Source organism: Hemitrygon akajei, chromosome 21 (assembly GCF_048418815.1).
Source record: "Hemitrygon akajei chromosome 21, sHemAka1.3, whole genome shotgun sequence".
In the NCBI taxonomy this organism is placed as follows: domain Eukaryota; kingdom Metazoa; phylum Chordata; class Chondrichthyes; order Myliobatiformes; family Dasyatidae; genus Hemitrygon; species Hemitrygon akajei.
In genome coordinates this window covers 70,823,591-70,848,568 of record NC_133144.1, presented here as the reverse complement: position 1 = coordinate 70,848,568, position 24,978 = coordinate 70,823,591, and the positions used below count along the sequence as shown (strand labels likewise).

The 24,978-nt window shown below is 43.8% G+C and overlaps 1 protein-coding gene across 3 annotated transcripts in view; it reads left to right on the top strand.

The window, feature by feature from the left end:
* LOC140714435 (salivary plasminogen activator beta-like) overlaps positions 1-24,978 on the top strand; it is a 125,146-nt gene that overhangs the window by 40,473 nt on the left and 59,695 nt on the right. For all 3 annotated transcript variants that reach the window (XM_073025732.1, XM_073025730.1, XM_073025731.1), the window contains 2 exons: positions 9,822-9,864; positions 23,533-23,658. In XM_073025732.1, the coding sequence (XP_072881833.1) occupies positions 9,822-9,864; positions 23,533-23,658 (169 nt within the window). The remainder of the gene's footprint in view (positions 1-9,821; positions 9,865-23,532; positions 23,659-24,978) is intronic.

The following is a 24,978-nucleotide window of genomic DNA, read 5'->3' as shown; positions in this document are numbered from 1 at the left end:
ACTCCTCTGTCGGGGGAAAATGGGGATGACAATGCCAGTATTACCATCAATGTCCTTTCAACAACTTAAAATAAATATGGCTTTATAACAATCCAGTCATCTTAGGGTTACCACCAAGAATAGAATTTGCAAGTTAAATTACAAAAAAGAGAAAATCTTCAGATGCTGGAAATCTGTTCAACACGCACAAAATGCTGGAGGAACTCAGCAGGGCAGGCAGGCAGCATCTATGGAAAAGAGTACAGCCAATGTTTCGGGCCAAGAGTCTTCAGCAAGACGAGAAAAAAAGCTGAGGTATAGAATTAACAGGTGGGAGGAAGGGAGAGAGAAACACAAGGTGATAGGTGAAATCTGCAGCGGGGGGTGGGGATGAAGTAAAGAGCTGGGAAGTTTATTGGTGAAAGAGATACAGGGCTGGAGAAGGGGGAGTCTGACAGAAGAGGACAGAAAGAAAGAAAGAAAAGGGGGAGGAGCACCAGAGGGAAGCAATAGGCGGGCAAGGAGATAAGGTGAGAGAGAGAAAAGGGATGGGGAATGGTGTAGGGGGGTGAGGAAGGCATTAGCGGAAGGTCGGGAAATTGATGTTCATGCCATCAGGTTGGATGCTACCCAGACAGAATATAAGGTGTTTTTCCTCCAACCTAAGTATGGCCTCATAACAACAGTGGAAGAGGCAACGATAGGCATATCAGAATGGGAATGGGAAGTGGAATTAAAATGTGTGGCCACTGAGAGATCCCGCTTTTTCAGGCAGACGGAGTGTAGGTGCTCGGCAAAGCGTCTCCAAATCTATGTCAGATTTCACTGATATACAGGAGCCACAGTATATGACCCCAACCGACTCAAAGGTGAAGTGTCTGTTTGGGGTCCTGAATGGTAGTGAGGGAGGAAGTGTAGGGGCAGGTGTAGCTCTTGTTCCATTTGCAAGGGTAAGTGCCAGGAGGGAGATCAGTGGAGAGAGACAAATGGACAAGGGAGTTGCATAGGGAGCGATCCCTCCAGAAAGCAGTAAGTGGGAGAGGGGGAGAAAGATGTGCTTGGTGGTGGGATCCTGTTGGAGATGGCACAAGTTGCGGAGAATTATGTGCTGGATGCAGAGGCTGATGGGGTGGTAGGTGAGAACAAGAGAAATCATATCCCTGGCAGGGTGGCGGGAGGATGGAGTGAGAGCGGACATGTGTGAAATAGAAGAGATGCAGTTGAGGGCAGCATTGATGGTGGAGGAAGTGAAGCCCCTTTCTTCAAAGAAGGAAGACAAATCCTTCGTTCTGGAATGAAATGCCTCATCCCAAGAGTAGATGCAGCAGAGACGGAGGAATTGAGAAAAGGGGATGGTATTGTTTTAAGTAACAAGGTGGGAGGAGGTATAGTCCAGGTAGCTGTGAGAGTCTGTGGGTTTGTAATAGACAACAATAACTAAGCTGTGTCCAGAGATGGAGACAGTGAGATCAAGACAGAGGAGGGCGGTGTCAGAAATGGACCAGGTAAATTTGAGGACAGGGTGGAAGTTGGAGGCAAAGTCGATGAAGTCAACGAGTTCAGCATGGGTGTAGGAACTAGCACCAATGCAGTCATCGATGTAGCATAAGAAAGGTGCGGGACAGTCACCAGTGTAAACTTGGAATATAGACTGTTCCACATAGCTGATAAACAGGCAGGCATAGCTGGGACCCATATGAATGCCGATGGCTACACCTATTGTTTGAAGGAAGTGGGAGGAGCCAAAGGAGAAATTATTTAGAGTGAGGACAAGTTCTGCTAGGAGGAGCAGAGTGGTGGTGGAAGGAAACTGGTAGTGTCTGGCGTCCAGAAAGAAATGGCAAGGGTTGAGGACTTCCTGTTGGGGGATGGTGGTGTGGAGGGGCTGGACATCCATAGTAAAAATAAGTTGAAGGGGGCCAGGGAACCTGAAATCATTGAAAAGATCCAGAGCGTGTGAAATGTCATGGATGTAGGTAGGAAGGGAATGAACCAGAGGGAACAAAATAGAGCCGAGGTATGCAGATATTCAAAAGGGCAAAGAATGCACGACTGAAGGTGCTGTATTTAAATGCGTGTAGCATTCGGAATAAAGTGGACGATTCGTGGCACAAATAAAGGTTAGTCGGTATGACATTGTGGACATCATTGAGTCATGGCTGAAAGAAGCCTGCAATTGGGAGCTTAACATCAAAGGATATGCTTTGTATTGAAAGGACAAGCAGGAAGGCATAGGTGGATATGTGGCTCTATTGGTCAGAGATGGAATTACATCTTTAGAAAGAGGTGACATAGGATCAAAGAATGTTAAATCTTTATGGGTGGAGTTAAGAAACTGCAAGGGTAAAAAAAAAATATGGGAATCATATATAGGCCTCCAAATAGCAGCCAAAGTGTGGGGTTGAGGTTGCAAAGGGAGCTGGAAAAGGCATGTAATAAGGGTAAATATACAATTGTAATGAGTGATTTCAATATGCAAGGGGATTGGGAAAATCAGGTTGGGGTTGGATCACAAGAGAGGGAACTTGTTTTTAGAGCAGCTTGTGCTTCAGCCTACTCAAGGAAAGGCTATCTTAGATTGGGTGTTGTGTAATAACCCTAACCTTATTAGGAGAAAGTGATCATAATATGATTGAATTCATACTGCAATTTGAGAGGGAGAAGCACAAGTCAGATGTATCAGTATCGCAATGGAATAAAGGGAATTACAGAGGCATGAGAGAGGAGCTTGCCCGGATAGATTGGAGGAGGATACTGGCAGGGATGATGGCAGAGCAGAAGTGGCTGAAGTTTCTGAGAATAAGTCACAAGATGCAGGATAACTATGTCCCACAGAAGAAGATGATCGCATAAAAGTCAAGGAAAGGGCATATAAGGTAGTAAAAGTGAGTGGATGATTGGGAAGCTTTTTAAAATCCAACAAAAGGAAACTAAAAAAAGCATACCAATCCTCATAGAGGGATCAGAAGTGGAGAGAGTAAGCAGTTTCAAGCTCCTGGGTGTCAAGATCTCTGAGGACCTAACCTGGTCCCAACATAACGATGCAGCTATAAAGAAGGCAAGACAATGGGTATACTTTGTTAGGAGTTTGAAGAGATTTGGTATGTCAACAAAAACACTCAAAAACTTCTATAGATGTACTGTGGAGAGCATTCTGACAGGCTGCATCACTGTCTGGTATGGGGGTGGTGGGGGGGGCTACTGCACAGGACCAAAAGAAGCTGCAGAGGGTTGTAAGTTTAGTCGGCTCCAGCTTGGGCCCTAGCCTACAAAGTATCCAGGACATCTTCAAGGAGCAGTGTCTCAGGAAGGCAGCATTCATTATTAAGGACCCTCAGCACCCAGGACATGCCCTTTTGTCACTGTTACCATCAGTTAGGGGGTACAAAAGCCTGAAGGCACACACTCAGCATTTCAGGAACAGCTTCTTCCCCTCTGCCATCCAATTCCTAAATGGACATTGAAACCTTGAACACTATTTCACTTTTTTAATATATATTATTTCTGATTTTGCATAATTTTTAGAAGAACACTACAGCACAGTACAGGCCCTTCAGCCCTTCATGTTGTGCTGACCCATATAATCCTTTAAAAAAGTACTAAACTCACACTACCCCATAACCCTCCATTTTTCTTTCATCCATGTGCCTGTCCAAGAGGCTTTTCAATACCCCTAATGTTTTAGCCTCCACCATTATCCCTGGCAAGTCATTCCAGGCACTCACAACACTCTGTGTAAAAAACTTACCCCTGATGTCTCCCCTAAATTTCCCTCCCCTAATTTTGTACATATGCCCTCTGGTGTTTGCTATTGGTGCCCTGGGAAACAGGCACTGACTATCCACCCTATCTATGCCTCTCATAATCTTGTAGACCTCTATCAAGTCCCCTCTCATTCTTCTACGCTCCAAAGAGAAAAGTCCCAGCTCTGCTAACCTTGCTTCATATGACTTGTTCTCCAAATCAGGCAGCATCCTGGTAAATCTCCTCTGCACCCTCTCCATAGCTTCCACATCCTTCCTATAATGAGGTGACCAGAATTGAACACAATACTCTAAGTGCGGACTCACCAGAGATTTGTAGAGTTGCAACATGACCTCTCTACTCTTGAACTCAATCCCCCTGTTAATGAAGCCTAGCATCCCATAGGCCTTCTTAACTACCCTATCAATGTGCAGTGACCTTGAGGGATGTATGGATTTGAACCCCAAGGTCCCTTTGTTCATCCACACTCTTAAGTAACTGACCATTACTCCTGTACTCAGTCTTCTGGTTTGTCCTTCCAAAATGCATTACCTCACACTTGTCTGGATTGAACTCCACCTGCCATTTTTCTGCCCAACCCTGCAGCCTGTCTACATCCTCTTATAACCTTCAACAACCTGCAGCTCCATCCACAACTCCTCCAATCTTCATGTCATCCGCAAACTTACTCACCCATTCTTCTGCCTCTACATCCAGGTAATTTATAAAAATCACAAAAAGCAGGGGTCCCAGGAAAGATCCCTACAACACTCCACTAGTCACCGACCTCCAGGCAGAATACTTTCCTTCCACAACTACCCTCTGCTTTCTTCCTTTAAGCCAATTTTTTATCCAAACAGCCAAGGTTCCACCTATCCCATGCCTCATGACTTTCTGGATGAGTCTCTCATGAGGAACCTTGTCAAATGCTTTGCTGAAGTCCATGTAGACCACATCCACTGCCCTACCCTCATCAACTTCTTTTGTTACCTCTTCAAAAACTCAATCAGGCTCGTGAGGCACGATCTTCCCTTCACAAAGCCATGTTGACTATCCATGATTAGACTATACTTCTCCAAATGCTCATAGATCCTATCCTTAAGAATCCTTTCCAGTAGTTTGCATACCACTGACGTAAGACTCACTGGTCTATAGTTCCCAGGTTTCTCCCTATTACCTTTTTTAAACAAGGGAACTACATTTGCCATTCTCCAGTCCTCCGGCACTTCCCCTGCAGCCAAAGAGGATTCAAAGATCATGGCTAATGCTCCTGCGATCCCTTCTCTCAATTCCCACAACAACCTGGGGTGTATCATATCCGGCCCTGGGGATTTATCAATCTTAATGTTTTTAAGAAGATCCAGCACTTCTTCTTCCCTAATCTCCACCTTGTCCAGCACACAGGCCCGCTTTACTTCGACCTCATCCTGATCAAGATCCTTTTCACTTGTGAATACTGAAGCAAATTATTCATTTAGGACCTCCCCAACCTCCTCCGCCTCCAGGCACATGTTGCCCTCTTTATCCTTTAGCGGTCCCACCTTCGTTCTCGTCATCCTCCTATTCTTCACATACGCATAGAATGCCTTGGGGTTCTCCTTAATCCTACATGCCAAGGCCTTCTCATGCCCCCTTCAAGCTCTCCTAAGTCCTTTCTTTAGCTCCTTCCTGGCTACCCTATATTTTTCATAAGCCCCTCCTACTTCCTGCTTCACATATCTAACATATGCTTCTTTTTTCCTCTTGACGAGTTGCCTCACATGTTTCGTCAGCCACAGTTCCCTTTTCCTACCATTTTTTCCTCGCCTCAGTGAGACAAACCTATCCTGAACCCAGCTCGTGGTCCCTAAACTTCTCCCATATTACTTCTGTGCTTTCCCCTTTGAACATCTGTTTCCAATTTACTCTCGCTAGTTCCTGCCTCATCCCTTCAAAGTTAGCCTTTCCTCAGTTAAGCACTTTACCATTTCATCTGATTTTATCCCTTTCCATAGCTATGCTGAAGCTAAGGGAGTTGTGGTCACTGTCACCAAAATGCTCCCCCACCAAGAGGTCTGTCACCTGACCAGGTTCATTACCCAGAACTAGATCCAGTATAGCCTCTCCTCTTGTCAGCCGGTCCACATACTGTGTCAGGAATCCTCCTTGAACACACCTGACAAATTCAGCCCCATCTATCCCCCTTGCACTCAGGAGGTACCAGTCAATATGAGGGAAGTTGAAATCACCCATAACTACTACTCTGTATTTCCTGCTCCATTCTAAAATCTGCCTGCTAATCTGCTCCTCGGTGTCCCGAGGGCTATTTGGAGGCCTATAGACTACTCCCAGCACAGTGATTGATCCCTTCCTATTTCTGACTTCCACGCAGACTGATTCCATGGACACTCCTTCTGCAGCGTCCTCCTTTTCTATAGCCGTGATACTATCCCTGACCAGTAATGCCACTCCCCCCCCCCCCTTTTCTACCTCCCATCCTATTCCTTTTAAAACACCTGAACCCTGGGACCTGCATCATCCAATCCTGCCCTTCCTCCAACCAAGTTTCAGTAACGGCCACAACATCGTAGTTCCATGTACTAATCCATGCTCTAAGTTCATTCTCCTTGTTCCTAATACTCCTAGCATTGAAATAGACACACTTCAATCCCTTTAACTGGCTACAACTATGTTCTGTCCCCTGCCCGTTCTTCCTCATCAACTCCGAACTCTTAGCATCATGCCCTTGTCCTTCTACCTTAATCCCTACACTCACATTCTGATTCCCACCCCCCTGCCAAACTAGTTTAAATCCTCCCCAACAGCTCTATCAAACCTGCCCACCAGAATATTGGTTCCCCTGGGATTCAAGTGCAACCTGTCCTTTTTGTACAGGTCACACCCACCTCAAAAGAGGTCCCAATGATCCAGAAATCTGAATCCCTTCCCCCTGCTCCAATCCCTCAGCCACGCATTTATCCTCCACCTCATTCTATTCCTATTCTCACTGTCGCGTGGCATAGGCAGTAATCCCGAGATTACTACCTTTGAGGTCCTGCTTTTCAACTTCCTTCCTAATTCCCTGTAGTCTTCTTTCAGGACCTCTTCCCTTTTCCTACCTATGTCATTGGTACGAATATGTACCATGACCTCTGGCTGTTCTCCCTCCCACCGCAGGGTATCTTGGACGCGATCAGAAACATCCCGGACCCTGGCACCTGGGAGGCAAACTACCATCCGAGTTTCTTTCCTGCATCTACAGAATTGCCTGTCAGAACCCCTGACTATAGAGTCCCCTATCACTGCTGCCTTCCTCTTCCTTTCCCTACCCTTCTGAGCCACAGGGCCAGACCCTGTGCCAGAGGCACGGCCACTGTCGCTTCCCCCAGTTAGGCTGTCCCCCCCCCCCCAACAGTACTCAAACAGGAGTACTTATTGTCAAGGGGTACAGCCACAGGGGTACTCTCTAGTACCTGACTCTTCCCCTTCCCTCTCCTGACTGTGACCCATTTCTCTGTCCCCCATGGCCCTGGAGTGACCACCTGTCGGTAACTCCTCTCTATCACCTCCTCACTCTCCCTGACCAGACGAAGGTCATCAAGCTGCAGCTCCAGTTCCCTAACACAGTCCCTTAGGAGTTGCATCTCGATGCACCGGGTGCAGATATGGCCGTCCGGGATGCCGGGCAACTCCGGGACCTCCCACATCTGACACTGACCACAGAAAACTGGCCTCACACACATACTACCTCCTATTGCAATCAACAACTGCCTCACCTCTTCCCGTTACCGCCAAAGCCCTTTCACTCCGCTGCCCGCTGGATATGGCTGCCTTCTTTTTAAACTGTTCGCGCTCAACTGGCTGACGTCACGCGCCTGTGCAGTCCGGCCTCTCTCTTCCCCCGAGAACTCAAAATGTCTTCCCGCTGGAAATCCTTAGGTGCTCTCCTGCTGCCTTCTTGTTCCGAATCAATCAATTGAATTTTAATCAATTCAATAGACATAAACTGTAATGGATTTACTTTTTTATTTATTTCTATTTTTTCTTCTATATTATATATTGTATTGAACTGCTGCTGCCAAGTTAACAAATTTCAGGACACATGCCGGTGATAATAAACCTGATACTGATACTGTAAGAAGGGAAAGATTAAATATGAGGGCAGACTAGCCAATAATATAAAGCAGGATACCAAACTTTTTTCAGTTATACAAAGAGTAAGAGGGATGTGAGAGTTGATATTGGACCACTGGAAGATGATACTGGTGAGGTAGTAATGGGGGACAAAGAAATGGCAGATGAACCTAATGGGTATTTTGCATCAGTCTTCACTGTGGAAGGCACTAGCAGTGTGCCAGGCATCCATGAGTGTCAGGGAGATGGAGTAAGTGTCATTGCTATTACAAAGGAAAAAGTGCTAGGCAAAATAAAAGGTCTTAATGTGGATAAGTTACCTGGACCAGATGGACTACATTCCAAAGTCCTGAGAGTGATTGCTGAAGAGATAATAGATGCATTGGTCATGATCTTTCATGAATCTCTTGACTCTGACATGGTCCCAGAGGACTGGAAGATTGCAAATGTCACTCCACTCTTTAAGAAGGGAGGAAGGCAAAAGAAAGGAAATTATAGGCCAGTTGGCCTAACCTCAGTGGTTGGGAAAGTGTTGGAGTCTAATATTAAGTTTAATGATAAAATAAGTCAAAGTTAGCATGGTTTCTGTAAAGGGAAATCTTGCACAACAAATTTGTTAGAGTTCTTCGAGGAAGTAACAAGCAGGGTTGACAAATGAGAGGCAATAGTTCTCATTTACTTGGATTTTCAGAAGGTGATATGGTGCCACATGTGAGGCTGCTTAACAAAATAAAATTCTATGGTGTTACAGGAAAGGTACTGGCATGGATAGCAGAATGGCTGACAGGCAGGAGACAGTGAGTGGGAATAAAGGGAGCCTTTTCTGGTTGGCTGCCAGTGACTAGTGGTGTTCCTCAGGGGTCAGTGTTTAGATTGCTGGTTTTCACATTGTTTGTCAATGGATTTGATGACTTTGTGACAAAGTATGCAGATGATACAAAGATAGATGGAGGGGTTGGTAGGGCTGAGGAAACAATACAATTGCAGCAAGACTTAGCCAAATTGAAAGAATGGGCAAAAGAGTGGCAGATGGAATACAGTGTTGGGGAATGTATAATATTGTATTGTGGTAAAAGGAACTATTATCTAAATGGGGAGAGGGTTCAAACATCAGAGCTGCAGGGGACTTAGGAATCCTCATGCAATACTCCCAAAAGGTTAATTTACAGGTTGAGTCTGTAGTAAAGGAGGTAAATGCAAATGTTGGCATTTATTTCAAGGGGAATAGAATATAAAAGCAAGGAGATAATGCTGAGCCTTTATAAGACACTAGTCAGCTGCACTTGGAGTATTGTCAACAGCTTTGGGCTCCATATCTCAGAAATGACATGTAATCATTGGAAGGTCCAGAGGAGGTTCACGAGAATGATTCCAGAAATGAAAAGGTTAACATATGAGGAGCATTAGACAGCTTTGGGCCTGTATTCACTGGAATTTCGAAGAATGCGGGGGGATCTCATTGCAACCTATCAAATGTTGAAAGGACTAGATAGGGTGGATGTGGAGAGGATGTTTTCTATGGTGGGGCTATCCAGAACTAGAAGGCACAGCTCAAAAACTGAGGGGCAACCCTTTAGAAAAGAGGTAAAGAGGATTTTTTTAGCCAGACAGTAGTAAATCTGTGAAATATTCTGCCACAGACTGTGATAGAGGCCAAGTTTGTGCGTATATTTAAGGCAGAAGTTGATCATTTCCTGATTGGTCAGGGCATCAAAGGATATGGCGAGAAGGCAGGTGTATGGGATTGAGCAATATCTGTCTCATTCATCAGGATATCGCAGAGAGTTTCCATTATATTTAAGGAACAGACTTTTCTTTCAACAGAATTAGAAATAAAATTGACTTCAATTTCCTTATCATGTTTAAACCAGCAAAAGCAAGCCATTTCTTTATTGATAAGCTATGTACGTACAATTAAATATGATCTATTTTAAATAAGCTATGTTGCTTTTTTATGAATTGAAAAACATATCTTTTTGTTTCAGAATCTGTTGCATTACAGAAAGATGCACAATACAAGCAAAGCAGGTAGGCTACAGTTCAATGGATGCAAAAGGTTTGGTTTAATCTTAAGCAAATGCAAACTGAAGCACCTTAACAGGCAATCATATACAATTTATAAAATAAATGCTTAACTAAGGCAAAAGTAGTGATTTATTTAAAGGTCAGACATTGTTTCTACTAATTAATCTTTAGACAGGTCTCTCGCAGGTCGGTGACGTTTGTTTAAAACAATAGGAACAGAAGGAACAAGCAGGCAGCCATTGTTGGGAGTAGGACAGTGGTGAGAGTAGGAATATCAGGCTTTGACTCGAAAGAGGCATTAGCTCTGGGTAAGCTTCTGTTAAGGTTCCCTTTTTGTTTTCTCTTACTGTAGTAAATGGCTGTTGTGTGTTCTTCATACCAGATGTTGGAGTCCTGGGCAACCCAAAGTCTCCCAGGGAACTATATCTGCATGATTTTCCACTTTCCACTTGGCATGATTAACTTATTATTACTTAATTATTTATGGTTTTATAATGCTATATTTCTTCACTATTCTTGGTGGTGCGGCTGTAATGAAACCCAATTTCCCTTGAGATCAATAAAGTATGTCTGTCTGTCTGTGAAGTGAATCCAGCTGCAACTCCTTCAAGACTGTGTTAGGGATCTGGAGCAGCAGCTGGATGAACTTTGGTTTGTACGGGAGAGTGAGGAGATAATCAATCAGTTACAGGGATGGAGTCACCCTGAAGTTGCAGAAGGTGAGTAGCTGGGTGACTGTCAGGAGAAATAGACATATAGAAATAGAAATATTTCCCTCAAAAATAAGTATACCATTTTGGGATACTGTTGTGGGGGATGAAATCCCAAGGGAATGCCGCAAAGACCGGGTTACTGGCACAGAGCATGGGTCCGTGAGACAGAAGGGAAAGCGGGAGAAGAGCAGAGCGGTAGTGATAGGAGACTCGATAGTCAGGGGAACAGACAAGAGGTTCTGTGGACACCCGAATGGTATATTGCCTCCCAGATGCCAGGGTCAGGGATGTCTTGGATTGCGTCCACAAAATTTTGCAGAGAGAGGGAAAGCAGACAGTTATCTTGGTACATATTGGTACCAATGACATAGGAAGGAAAAGCAAAGAGGTCCTGAAAAGAGAATTTAGAGAACTAGGTAGAAAGCTGAGAAGCAGGACCTCCCAGGCAGTAATTTCTGGATTGTTACCTGTGCCACGCACCAGTGAGGGTAGAAACAGGATGATTTGGTAAATTAACGTGTGGCTGAGAAGCTGGTGTGGGGGGCAGGGCTTCATGTTCTTGGATCACTGGGATCTCTTCTGAGGGAGGTGTGACCTGTTCAAAAGTGTACCTGAACCCAAGGGGGAACCAATATTCTCATGGGTAGGTTTGTTAGAGCTGTTGGGGAGGATTTAAACTAATTTGGCAGGAGTTGGGATCCAGAATTAAGGGACTCAGGATAGGACAGACAGTAAAAAAGCAACAGTAGCATGCAGCCAGACTGCCATACAGATGATAGGACATAATTGCAGCCAGCAGGGTGAGTATTAGTGCACAGGAATGCAGTATTAAAAAGGGTCACAAATATATTACTCAAAGTGTTATATCTCAATGCACAAAGTATAAGAAATAAGGTGGATGATCTTGCTGCAATATTAGATCATCAGGTATGATGTGACCATCACTGAATCATGGCTGAAGGATGGTTGTAGTAGGGAGCTGAATGTCCAAGGTTACACGGTGCATCAGAGGGACAGTAAGGTCGGCAGAGGGGTAACTTGGCTCTCCTGGTAAAGAATGGCATCAAATCAGTAGAAAGATGTGACTTAGTATCAGAAGATATTGAATCTTTCTAGGTGGAGTTAAGGAACTGCAAGTATATAAGGACCCTGATGCCAGTTATATCCAGGCCTCTCAACAGTAGCTGGGATGGGGACCACAGATTACAAAATGAAATAGAAAAGGTGTGTCAAAAGGGCAATGTTATGATAGTCAAGGGAAATTTTAACATGCAAGTCGATTGGGAAAATCAAATTGGTAATGGATCTTAAGAAAGTGAGCTTGTTGAACGTCAGTGATAAGGCTTTTTCAAGCAGTTTGTCGTTGAGCCTACTAAGGGATCAGCTATACTGGATTGGGTGTTATGTAATGAACTGGAAGTGATTAGGAAGCCTAAGGTAAAAGAACCCATAGGAGGCAATGATCACAATATGATAGAGTTTAACTTGAAATTTGACAGGGAGGAAGTAAAGTCTTGCGTAGCAGTACTTCAGTCAAGTAAAGGAAATTACAGTGGTATGAGAGAGGAGTTGGCCAAAGTAAATTGGAAGGAGATGTTGGCAGGGTTGTCAGCAGAGCAGCAATGGCGTGAATTTCTGTGAAAAATGAGGAAGGTGCAGGACAGATGTATTCTAAAAACAAAGAAATACTCAAAGAGCAACATAGTACACCCATGACTGACAAGGGAAGGCAAAGCTAATATAAAAGCAAAACAGAGGACATACAACATAGCAAAAATTAGTGGGATGTGAGAGGATGGGGAAGCTTTTAAACCCTACAGAGAGCAACTAAAAGAGTCTAGGGGAACTAGGGGAATTAAGGGTTATGGGGAAAATGTAGGTAGGTGGAGATGAGTCCATGGCCAGATCAGCCATGATCTTATTGAATTGCAGAGCAGACTCAGTGGGCCAGATGGCCTACTCCTGCTTCTATTTCTTCTGTTCTTCTGTAATCATTAGACAGGAAAAGACGAAATATGAAAGAAAGGGAACAATGTGAAAGTGGATAGTAAAAGCTTTTGCAAATATGTAAAAAATAAAAGAGAGATGAGAATGGATATAGGACCACTAGAAAATGAGGCCAGAGATATAATAACAGGGGCCAAGGAAATGGCAAATGAAGTAAATGAGCATTTTTGCGTCAGTCTTCACTGTGGAAGACACTAGCAATGTGCCAGATATTGAAGGGTGTGAGAGAAGAGAAGTGAGTGCAGTTACTAGAACAAGGGAGAAGGTGCCCAAAAAGCTGAGAGACCTAAGGTCACATAAGTCACACAGACTAGATGAACTGTACCCTAGGTTTCTGAAAGAGGTAACAGTAGAGATTGTGGAGGCATTAGTAATGATCTTTCAAAAATCATTGGACTCTGGCATGATACCAGAGGACTGGAAAACTGGAAATGTCACTTCACTCTTTAAGAAAGGAGGAAGGCAACAAAAAGGAAATTATAGACAAGTTAGCCTGTCCTCAGTGGTTGGGAAGATGTTGGAGTCAATTGTTAAGGATGAGGTTATGGAGTACTTGGTGACCCAGGACAAGATTAGACAAAGTCAGCATGGTTTCCTTATGGGAAAATCCTGCCTGATGAACGTTTTGGAATTATTTGAGGAGATTACATGTAAGATAGCTAGAGGGGATGCAGTGGATGTTGTATATTTGAACTTCCAGAATGCCTTTGACAAGTTGCCACACATTAGGCTGCTTATCAAATTAAGAGCCCATGGTATTACTAGAAAGTTACTGGCATGGTTAGAGCATTGCTGATTGGTAGGAGGCAGCAAATGAGAATAAAAGGATTCTTATCTGGTTGGTGGCCAGTAACTTGAGGTGTCCCACAGGGGTCGGTGTCGGGACCACTTCTTTTTATGCTGTATATAAGTGATTTAGATGATGGAATAGATGGCTTTGTTGCCAAGTTTGCAGATGATATGAAGACTGGTGGAGGGGCAAGTAGTGTTGAGGAAGTAAGAAGGCTGCAGAAGAGCATAGGCAGATTAGGAGAATGGGCAAGAAAGTGGCAAATGGAATACAATGTAGGAAAATGCATGGTCATGCACTTCAGTAGTAGAAATAAATGTGCAGACTATTTTCTAAACCGGGAGAAAATCCAAATTTTCTAAACCGGGAGAAAATCCAAATATCTGAGATGCAAGGGGACTTGGAGACCTTGTGCAGAACAACCTAAATGTTAACTTGCAGGTTGAGTTGGTGGCGAGGAAGACAAATGCAATATTAGCATTCATTTCAAGAGGTCTAGAATATAAGTGCAGGGATGTGATGTTGAGGCTTTATAAGGCACTTGTGAGGCCTCAAATTGAGTATTGTGGACAGTTTTGGGCTCCCTATCTAAGAAAAGATGTGCTGGCATTGGAAAATTTTCAGAGGAGGTTCACAAGGATGATTCCAGGAATGAAAAAGTTATCATACGAGGAACGAGGTCTGTACTCGCTGGAATTTAGAAAGATGAGGAGGGATCTCATTGAAACTTTTCAAGTGTTCAAAGGCCTAGACAGAGTAGACGTGGAATGGATGTTTCCCATGCTGGGGGGAAGTTTATGACAGGAGGACAGAGCCTCAGGATAAAGGGGTGTCCATTTAAAACAGAGATGCAGAGAAATTCCTTTAGACAGAGGGTGGTGAATTTGTAGAATTTATTACCACAGGCAGCTGTGGAGGCCAGGTCATTGGATTATTTAAGGCAGAGATTGATAGGTTCTTAACTGGCCATGGCATCAGAGGTTTCAAGAAGGAGGCTAGGGAGTGGGCCTGAGGAGGGAAAATAAGGATCAACCATGATTGAATGGTAGATCAGACTCGATGGGCCAAATGGCTAATTCTGCTCCAATATCTTCTGGTCTTATGGTCTTATCTGTGCACATCTCATGCTGTTGTTATATGAGCTTCCACGAAGAACTGGCCACATCTAGATTATATGTGTGCTTGCACAATGCACATGATAGGGATGTGTTGAAAAGTAAGCAGATGACATTTGCAATGAAAATTTTATAGGATCAGCAGTGCTTGACAGAAGTGGAGTCTATGGACACAAATAGTTTGGATCAATATGAAATGTTCTTCTCTATGTTTCTAGCATCTACCAACAAGCTACTCAGTGAAACAGGGTAAATCTATATGATGTACAAGAAACAGTTCAACCATTGTCACCTTGACTCTAGAATCAAGATCACTGTAAGATCAGTCATCAAGTATGTGCATATTTCGAGGCCAAACTCCAAATGCTTGACTTATCCACCAAAGTCAGAAATGTCCTTGAATGGAAAATCCAAAAAAAAATGTAGTGCATACGGTCCAATGCATCACGGGTAAAGCCCTCCCCACCATTGAGCAGATTTACACAGAGTGCTGATGCGGGCAAGCAGCATCCATGATCTATGAACCCCACCATCCAGGCCATGTTCTCTTCTCCCTGTTACGATCAGGAAGGAGGTAGAGGAACCTCAGGACCCACACCACCAGGTTCAGGAAAAGGTATTACCCCTTAACCATCAGGCTCCAGAATCAGAGGGGATAACTTCACTTACCCCATCACTGAACAGTTCCCACAACATACGGACTTACTGTTAGATACTCAGCATCTCATGATAGTTATTGTTTTTTTCTTTTTGCATTTGCACAATTTGTTTTCTTTTGCACACTGGTTGGTTTTCAGTCCTGTTGGTGTGGTCTTCATTGATTCTATTGTGTTTCTTGTATTTACTGTGGCCATAAAAAAATGAATCTCAAGATTGTATATGATGCCATATACAGCTTAAGCTGTACTAGGTTACCTAGAGTGCAGTGGTAGAAAGCAATCTTGAGATCTTGTCAGAAATGTTCAGTCAGGTTAAGATCAAGACTCTGACTGGGCCACTCAAGGACATCAATATTTTAAATTTGAAACCACTCCACGGTTGTTCTGGCAGTGTGCGTTGGGTTATTGACCTCCTGAAAGACAAACTTTCTCTCCAGTTTAAGCTTTCTGGCAAAGGCTAGCAGGTTTTTATCCAGGATCTCTCTGTACTTAGCAGCATTCACCTTCCCATTAATCCGGTCCACATTTCCATTCCCCGCAACTAAAAAGTATCCCCATAGCATGGTGCTACCTCTGCCATACTTTACAATAGGGACAGTATTACCTGGCTGATACACAGTATAAGATTTACATCACAGGTAATACTTGGTGTCGAGACCAAAAAGTCCATCTGACCATAGGACCTTCTTCCACATCTTTACTGTATATTCTTAGTGACATTTCATAAGTCTTTACAAGCAAGGATGGTTTTTTAGTGGTACATGTGAGTAACTCTAATACTGCCCATCAGTAAGGTAACACTGTAAAATATGGTGGAGAGAGCATCATGCTATGGGAATGCTTTTCAACTGCAGGGACTGGAATTCTGCTCAGGAATAATGGGAAGACGAATGCTGCAAAATACAGAGAGATCCTAGACAAAAACCTGCTAGCCTCTGCCAGAAAGCTAGGCGGACGTTTGATTTACAGCAGGGCAACAATACAAATCACACTGCCAGAGCAGCCATGGGATGGCTTCAAATGAAGAAAGTTGAAGTCCTTGAGTGGCCTAGTCAGTCTCCTGACCTTAACCTAATTGAACATCTCTGGCAAGACCTCAAGCTTACTGTCTACCACTGCTCCTCAACTAGCCTGGCACAGCTTGAGCAAATCTTCCTCCATTACATTGTGCAAATCTAATAGGGACTTATTCAAAGAGACTACTAGCTGTAATTGCTGTGAGGGGTGGTTCAACTAAGTACTGAGCAAAGGGGGATGAGTACTTTTGAACTGCTGGCCTTTCAGTTTCTCATGCTTTATAATTTTCCCTGTGTTTGGGCTCTATTGTGAAAAAGGAGCATGTGATTCACAAATTTAAAAATTCAATTCAGTTGATCAAAATCCCAGGTTGTAATATTTATATGACCAAAGGGTTGGGGGCTGAATACTTTTTCAAGGCCCGGTAGTTGTTTTCTTAAATTTGTAGGGATGGTTTTGGGGACAGAGAGAGGAGTTAGAGGTCAGATTATAGTTTATGGACAGGGATGTGGGGAAGTTAGAGATCAGGCCTCTGCTCTGCACCTTACAGTCAGCTTTCAAAGTCCAGCAATTTCGACAGATGTTGAAGGACATTTGCAGTCCAGGCATCCACTCCATGCTTGAAGACCAGTGCAAGTAGGAAGCACAAAGGCCAGTCATCGGCATGCCTGGAGTCTGGAGTTTCAGCATCGGCTAGTCCTGGGGTCAATACTGAAGATCGGAGCCTGAAGGTTAATTGGTAATCTGGAAGGGAGGAATGGATTTCAGTAAGGCATTTGATAAGTTTCCCCGTGCAAGGCTCATTCAGAAAGTAAGGAGGAATGGGATCCAAGGAGACCTTGCTTTGTGGATTCAGAATTACCTTGCCCACAGAAGGCAAAGGATGGTTGTGTATGGTTCGTATTCTGCATGCAGAACAGTGACCAGTGGTGTTCTGCAGGGATCTGTTCTGGGACCCCTTCTCTTTGTGATTTTTATAAATGACCTGGATAAGGAAGTAGAAGGGTGGGTTAGTAAGTTTGCTGATGACACAAAAGTTGGGGGTGTTGTGGATAGCCTGGAGGGTTGTCAGAGGTTACAGTGGGACATCAGTAGGATGCAGAACTGGGCTGGGAAGTGGCAGATGGAGTTCAACCCAGAAAAGTGCTAAGTGGTTCATTTCAGTAGGTCAAATTTGAAGACAGAAAATAATATTAATGGTAAGACTCTTGGCAGTATGGAGGATCAGTGAGATCTTGGAATCCATGTCCATAGGACACTCAAAGCTTGACAGTATTGTTAAAAAGGTGTATGGTGTGTTTGCCTTCATCAACCATGGGATTGAGTTCAAGCGTTGTGAGAGGATGTTGCCTGGATCAGAGAGCATGCTTTATGAGAATAGGTTGAATGAAATTAGCCTTTTCTCCTAGGAGTGACAGAGGATGAGAAGTGACCTGAAAGAGGTGTACAAGATGATGAGAAGCATTGCTCGTGTGGATAGCCAGAGGCTTTTTCCCAGGGCTGAAATGGCTAACATGAGTGGGCATATTTTTAAGGTGCTTTGAAGTAGGTACAAGGTGGATGTCAGAGGTAAGTTTTCACACAGAGAGAAGTGCGTGTGTGGAATGCACTGCCAGTGAAGGTGGTAGAAGCGGATACAATAGGGTCTTTTAAGAGACTCTTAGATAGGTACATGGAGCTTAGAAAAATAGAGGGCTATGTGGTAGGGAAATTCTAGGCAGTTTCTAGAGTAGGTTATATGGTCGGCACAACATTGTGGGCCGAAGGGCCTGTAATGTGACCTAGATTTTTATGTTTGTGTGTTTCTGTGAACTTGAACTTGATGTAAAACTGTTGGTGAACTTTCTTGGCTAAGGTGTTAACATGTTTGAACCAGGACAGGCTATTGCTGATGCTCACTCTCAGGAACTTGAAACTCGCAGTCCTGTCAAATTAAGCACCATTCATGCAAACAGATGGATATACAACTCTCTTTTTCCTGAAGTCAATAATCAGATCGATGTTTTGTTGGTATTGGGAAAAACTGGTGTCGGGACACCATTTCAATGGGCTCTCTGTCTCCTTTCTGTACTCTGACTCAACGTTACTTAATATATTGCCCACCACAATGGCAACATCTGCAAATTTGTAAATAGAGCTCAAGAAGAATCTGGTCATACTGTTGGGAATGTTTAGGGAGTAGAGTTGGGGGCTGAGGGCACAGCTTTATGGGGCACCAATATTAAGGCTAATCAAGATGAAGGTGTAACTGATTATAGTCTGTTTGTCAGGAAGTTATCCACTTTGGGAGTAAGAACAGGAAGGCAGATTATTATCTAAACGGTGTAGAGTTAGGTAAGGGAGAAATCCAAAGAGATCTAGGAATCCTTGTTCATCAGTCACTGAAGGTGAATGAGCAAGTGCAGCAGGCAGTGAAGAAGGCTAATGGAATGTTGGCCTTTATTACAAAGGGAATTGAGTACAAGAGCAAGGAAATCCTTTTGCATTTGTACAGGGCCCTGGTGAGACCACACCTGGAGTATTGTGTACAGTTTTGGTCTCCAGGGTCAAGGAAGGACATCCTGGCTATAGAGGCAGTGCAGCGTAGATTCACGAGGTTAATTCCTGGGATGTCCGGACTGTCTTACGCTGAGAGGTTAGAGAGACTGGGCTTGTACACGTTGGAATTAAGGAGATTGAGAGGGGATCTGATTGCAACATATAAGATTATTAAGGGATTGGACAATATAGAGGCAGGAAATATGTTCCAGATGCTGGGAGAGGCCAGTACCAGAGGGCATGGTTTGAGAATAAGGGGTAGGTCATTTAGGACAGAGTTAAGGAAAAACTTCTTCTCCCAGAGAGTTGTGGGGGTGTGGAATGCACTGCCTCAGAAGGCAGTGGAGGCCAATTCTCTGGATACTTTCAAGAAGGAGGTAGATAGGTATCTTATGGATAGGGGAATCAAGGGATATGGGGACAAGGCAGGAACCGGGTATTGATAGTAGATGATCAGCCATGATCTCAGAACGGCGGTGCAGGCTCGAAAGGCCGAATGGTCTACTTCTGCACCTATTGTCTATTGAAGTCAATAATCCAGTTGCAGAGTGAAATATTGAATCCCAGGTCTAGGAGTTTAGAGATGAGTTTGCGTGGAATTATAATATTGGATCAGAGCTGTAGCCAATAAACTATAGTCTAATATGGGTCTACAGATACTCCAGAGATGAATGTAGGGCCAAGGCGGTGGCCCCTGCTGTCGACCTTTATCGGTGCTCGGCAAGTTGCAGTGGGTTGATGGTTGTCTAGGAGGTTAAAGTTAATGTGTGTCATGAGCAGCTTCTTGAAACAATTCAAGAAGAAAAACAGAATAATTTTAAATTACATCTCATTACTGGCAATCAACACAGGCACACATCTATAAATGTGTGCTTAGCCACTACTCAACACTCATAACTGTGTGGCTAGGCACAGTACAAAACACTATCTAAAAATTCCCTGATGACACAAATGTTGGCAGAATCTCAGATTGTGGTGGCATACAGGAGTGAGATAGATCAGCTGGTTGAGTGGTGTCATAGTAACAACTTCACACTAAACATCAGTAAAACCAAGAAACTGATTGTCGACTTCAGGAAGGAGAAGTTGGGAGAACACACACCAGCCCTAGTTGAGGGGTTAGAACTGGAAAGGGTGAGCAACTTCAAGTTCCTGGCCATCAATGTTTTAGAAGATCCATCCTGGGCCCAACATAAAGAAGGCACACCAGTGGCTATATTCCATTAGGAGCTTGATGAGATTTGGTACGTCACCATAGACTTTAACAAGTTTCTACAGATGTACTGTGGGGAGCATTCTGACTGGTTGCATTGCCACTTGTTATGGAGGATCCAACAAACAGGATTGGAAAAAACTTGAGAGGGTTGTAAATTCAGATGGCTTTATCATAGGCACGAGCCTCCCCACAATTGAGGACATCTTCAATAGGTGATACTTCAGAAGAGAGCATCCATCTTTAAGAACTATCGCCATCCAGGGCATGCTTTCTTTTCATTACTGCCAACAGGGAGGAGGTACAGGAGCTGAAAATGCACACACTACATTTTAGACACAGCTTCTTACCCTCTGCCACCAGATTACTGAATGGTCCATGGACATTACTTCACTATTTTCCTGCCTTTTTGGGTTACTTATTTATTATTCTATTTCTTATAGTAGCTTACAGTAACTTATGTATTGCACTGCACTGATGCCACAAACCAACAAAGTTCACGACATATGTCACTGATAATAAACATGATTCTGATTCTGAGTTTTGATATTATACTAGAACCTGACAGAAGTTTATAAAGTTCAGAAGCATAGATAGGGTAGACAGGCATCTTTCTTCCAGGATAGAAATGTCAGATAACAGAGGGCTTAGATTTAAGGTGAGGGGTGAAAGTTTAAAGGAGATGTGAAGGGCATGTTTCTTTTAGAGATAGGTGCCTGGAATGTACTGCCCAGCTTGGCGGTGGAGGAAGCTATTATAGTGGCATTTAAAAGACTAGTAGGTAAGCACCTGAAGACGGAGATGTAGGATCATGTGTAGGTAGAAGGAATTACTATGATTTTGTATTATGTTCAGCACATACATCATGGGCTGAAGGGCCTGTTCCCGTACTTACTGTTCTATGCTTTAACAAAGTAATATATTAATTATGCCTTAATTTAGAGGTGTAAAAGAATTGTGGGAAACAATAAGAATTTTTTGTTTCAGTTTTGGAACCCTCTAAAGTCAAAGAAAAAGAAAAGGTTCCTCCCAGCAGAAATGAATATTATACTATAAACCATCTCCCACCCTCTGCCACTCCCAAGGCTGCAGATGAACAACTGTCAAGGGGATGAAACCAGTCAGGTCTTTGATCAGTTTGTAATGGATCAAATGCTTGCCTCTTGTGCTATGAAGTTAATTCCTGTTGTATTCAATTTCTACATCACAATATTCTGTTTAACAGATAGATTTCACAGCAGCATTCAGAAAGGGGTGGCTGAGGAGATTGTGGAGGCATTAGTAATAATCTTTCAAGAATCACTAGATTCTGCAATGGTTCGAGAGGTTCGAAATTGCAAATGTTGATGCACCATCAATAACTCACTCTGAGACGTAAGAAGCAAGATATCGGCTTTTATTGACTGGAAGAATGAACAACACTACATCCTGGAGAATGAGGCCGGGCTCAGGCCTCAATCGCCTTTATACAGGGGTCTGTGGGAGGAGCCACAGGAGCAGTCAGCAGGGGTCTGTGGGAGGAGCCACAGGAGCAGTCCAGACAGGTATATGTAGTTCACCACATTCACCCCCCCTTTGTTTTAAAAAGAGTCCCCAGGTGGCGAAGTTTCTTACAAGTATATTTACAGGTTAAGTCTATCAGGCGGTCGAATCTGTCGCTGCGATCTACGTAGCTCCGGCTGCGATTGCACAGGTGCCGGAGGTGGTGATTGCACAGGTGCCGGAGGTGGTGATTGCACAGGAGACGGAGGTTGTGCTGGTTCTGGCCTAACTGGAGGTGTCAGGGATCCCTCACGTGTGTGCGAGGCACCCGGAATATACGCGTACGAGATGCCTGTAGAGCTCGGAGAAATTCGGCGGACGACTCCGCAGGGCGCTGTCTGCGCATGGCCAAGCGATGTCTGGCGTAGACGGCGTTCACCGGCTGCAGGTACTGTCTTTTGAGGGCATCAAGCGCCCCTTCGTAGGTCGAGAGGTCCCTGATGAATGAATAAACTTTTGGGGCGACTCTCGAGAAGAGAATTCTGTACCTAACAGCGGGGTCAGTTGCACAAACCTCCTCCAAGTATGATTGGAAGCATGCAAGCCAGAGTTCAAAGGCAAGAGCTGCTTCAGGGTCTTGGGGGTCCAAATCCAATCTTTCCGGACGTAAAACGGCTTCCATGTTTTAACTTCCAGTCAATAAAATTGATGCACCATCAATAACTCACTCTGAGACGTAAGAAACGAGATATCGGCTTTTATTGACTAGAAGAATGAACAACACTACATCCTGGAGAATGAGGCCGGGCTCAGGCCTCAATCGCCTTTATACAGGGGTCTGTGGGAGGAGCCACAGGAGCAGTCATCAGGGGTCTGTGGGAGGAGCCACAGGAGCAGTCCAGACAGGTATATGTAGTTCACCACAAATGTCACTCCACTCTTCAAGAAGGGAAGAAGACAGAAGAAAGAAAATTATAGGCCAGATGGCCTGACATCAGTGGTTGACAAAATAATGGAGTCTATTGTTAAGGACAAGGTTTCAGGATACTTGGAGTCCTGATAAAATAGGCCACAGTCAGCATGGTTTCCTTCAAGGGAAATCTTGCCTGACAAATCCATTGGAATTCGTTGAGGAAATAACAAGCAGGATAGACAAAGGAGAGTCAGTGAATGTTGTTTACTTGGATTTTCAGAAGGCCTTTGACAAACTGCCACACATGAGGCTGTGTAACAAGATAAGAGCCCATGCTATTACAGACTGAATGCAAAGAGTGGGAATAAAAGGAGTCTTTTCTGGTTGACTGCTGGTGACTAGTGGTGTTCCACAGAGGTCATGTTGGAACAACTTCTTTTCACATTATATTGTGTGTCAATGATTTGAATAACATAACTGATGGCTTTGTGGTCAAGTTTGCAGACAATACAAAGATAGTCTGAAGGTGGGGCAGATAGTTTTAAGGAAGTAGAGAGTCTGCCGAAGGACTCAGATAGATTGGAAAAATGAACAAAGAAGTGTCAAATGGAACATAATGTAGGGATGTGCACTTTAGTCTAATCTGGAGATGGTCCAGAGGAGGTTTACAAGAATGATTCTGGGCATAAATGGATTAACTTTTAATGAGTTTTTTTTTACAGCTCTGGGACTGTACTCAATGGTGTTTAGAAGAATGAGGGAGAATCTCATTGAAAGCTCTTGAATATTGAAAGGCCTAGATGAGTGGATATGGAGAGGATGTTTCCTATAGTGGATGAATCTGGGTTCTGAGGTCACATCCTCAGAATAGACAGATGTTCATTTAGAACAGAGATGAGAAGAATTCTTTAGCCAGAGGGTGGTGAATCCGAGGAATTCAATGCCACAGACAGCTGTAGAGGCCAAGTCATTGGGTAAATTTAAAGTGGTTCTTGATTAGCCAGGATGGAGAGAAGGCAAGAGAATGGGGCAGTGAGGAATAATAATAATTCGGCCATGATGGAATGGCAGAGCAGACTGGATGGGCCAAATGGCCTATTTCAACCCTATGTCTTATGGTCTTATGGTCTAGTTGTGGTTCTGTCATTCTTAAGCTTTTGAAGTAATTTATAAACCAGTTGTTACTTTCTAAAAAAAGAAAGTTGTTCAATGTATCTTTGTCAGGTAAATGCATGGAATCACCATTTGAAACCTACGGAAGAGGTGATGTCTGGCTGCGGATTCACAGAGGCAAGATCCAGAAATGCAGATGTCAACGAAGAGCAATTTGTTATGACATACACACGGAAGGTAAAATCACTTGTACAAAGTCTGTTCTTAATAGTAGATAGCATAACAACAACCTGAGGTGCAGACGGATGGTCAAAATGTGAATTGGAAGTAATTTGGTGGATGTTGTATATCTGGACTTTCAGAAGGCCTTTGGCTGATTGGTAGGAGGCAGTGAGTGGGAATAAAAGGATCCTTTTCTGGTTGGCTGCCAGTGACTAAGGGTGTTCCGCAGCCGTTGGTGTCAGGACCACTTCTCTTTATGCTGTATATACATGATTTAGATGATGGAATAGATGGCTTCATTGCCAAGTTTGTAGATGATACAAGTATTGTGGAGAGACAGGTAGTGTTGAGGAAACAGGTAGCTTGCAGAAGGACTTAGAAACATAGAAAACTTACAGCACAATACAGGCCCTTCGGCCCACAAAGTTGTGCCGAACATGTCCCTACTTAGAAATTACTAGGCTTACCCATAGCGCTCTATTTTTCTAAGTTCCATGTACCTATCCAAAAGTCTGTTAAAAGACCCTATCGTGTCTGCCTCCACCACCGTTACCGGCAGCCCATTGTACGCACTCACACTCTCTGCATAAAAAACTTACCCCTGACAAATCCTCTGTACTTACTTCCCAGCACCTTAAACCTGTGTCCTCTCGTGTTAGCCATTTCAGCCCTGGAAAAAACCTTCAAGTATCCACATGATCAATGCCTCTCATCATCTTATACACCTCTATCAGGTCACCTCTCATCCTCCATTGCTCCAAGGAGAAAAGGCCGAGTTCACGCAACCTGTTTTCATAAGGCATGCTCCCCAATTCAGGCAACATCCTTGTAAATCCCCTCTGCACCCTTTCTATGGTTTCCACATCCTTCCTGTAGTGATGTAACCAGAACTGAGTACAGTACTCCAAATGGGGTCTGACCAGGGCCCTATATAGTTGCAACATTACCTCTCTGCTCTTAAACTCAATCCCATGGTTGATGAAGACCAATGCACCATTGCTTTCTTAAAAACAGAGTCAACCTGCACAGCAGCTTTGAGTGTCCTATGGACTCTGACTCCAAGATCCCGCTGACCCTCCACACTGTCAAGAGCCTTACCATTAATACTATATTCTGCCATCATACTTGACCTACCAAAAGGAACCACCTCACATTTATCTGGGTTGAACTCTCAGCCCAGTTTTGCATCCTATCGATGTCCCACTGTAATGTCTTACAGCCGTCAACACCATCCACAACACCCCAACCTTTGTGTCATCAGCAAATTTACTAACACATCCCTCCACTTCCTCAACACACACACAAAATGCTGGTGGAATGCAGCAGGCCAGGCAG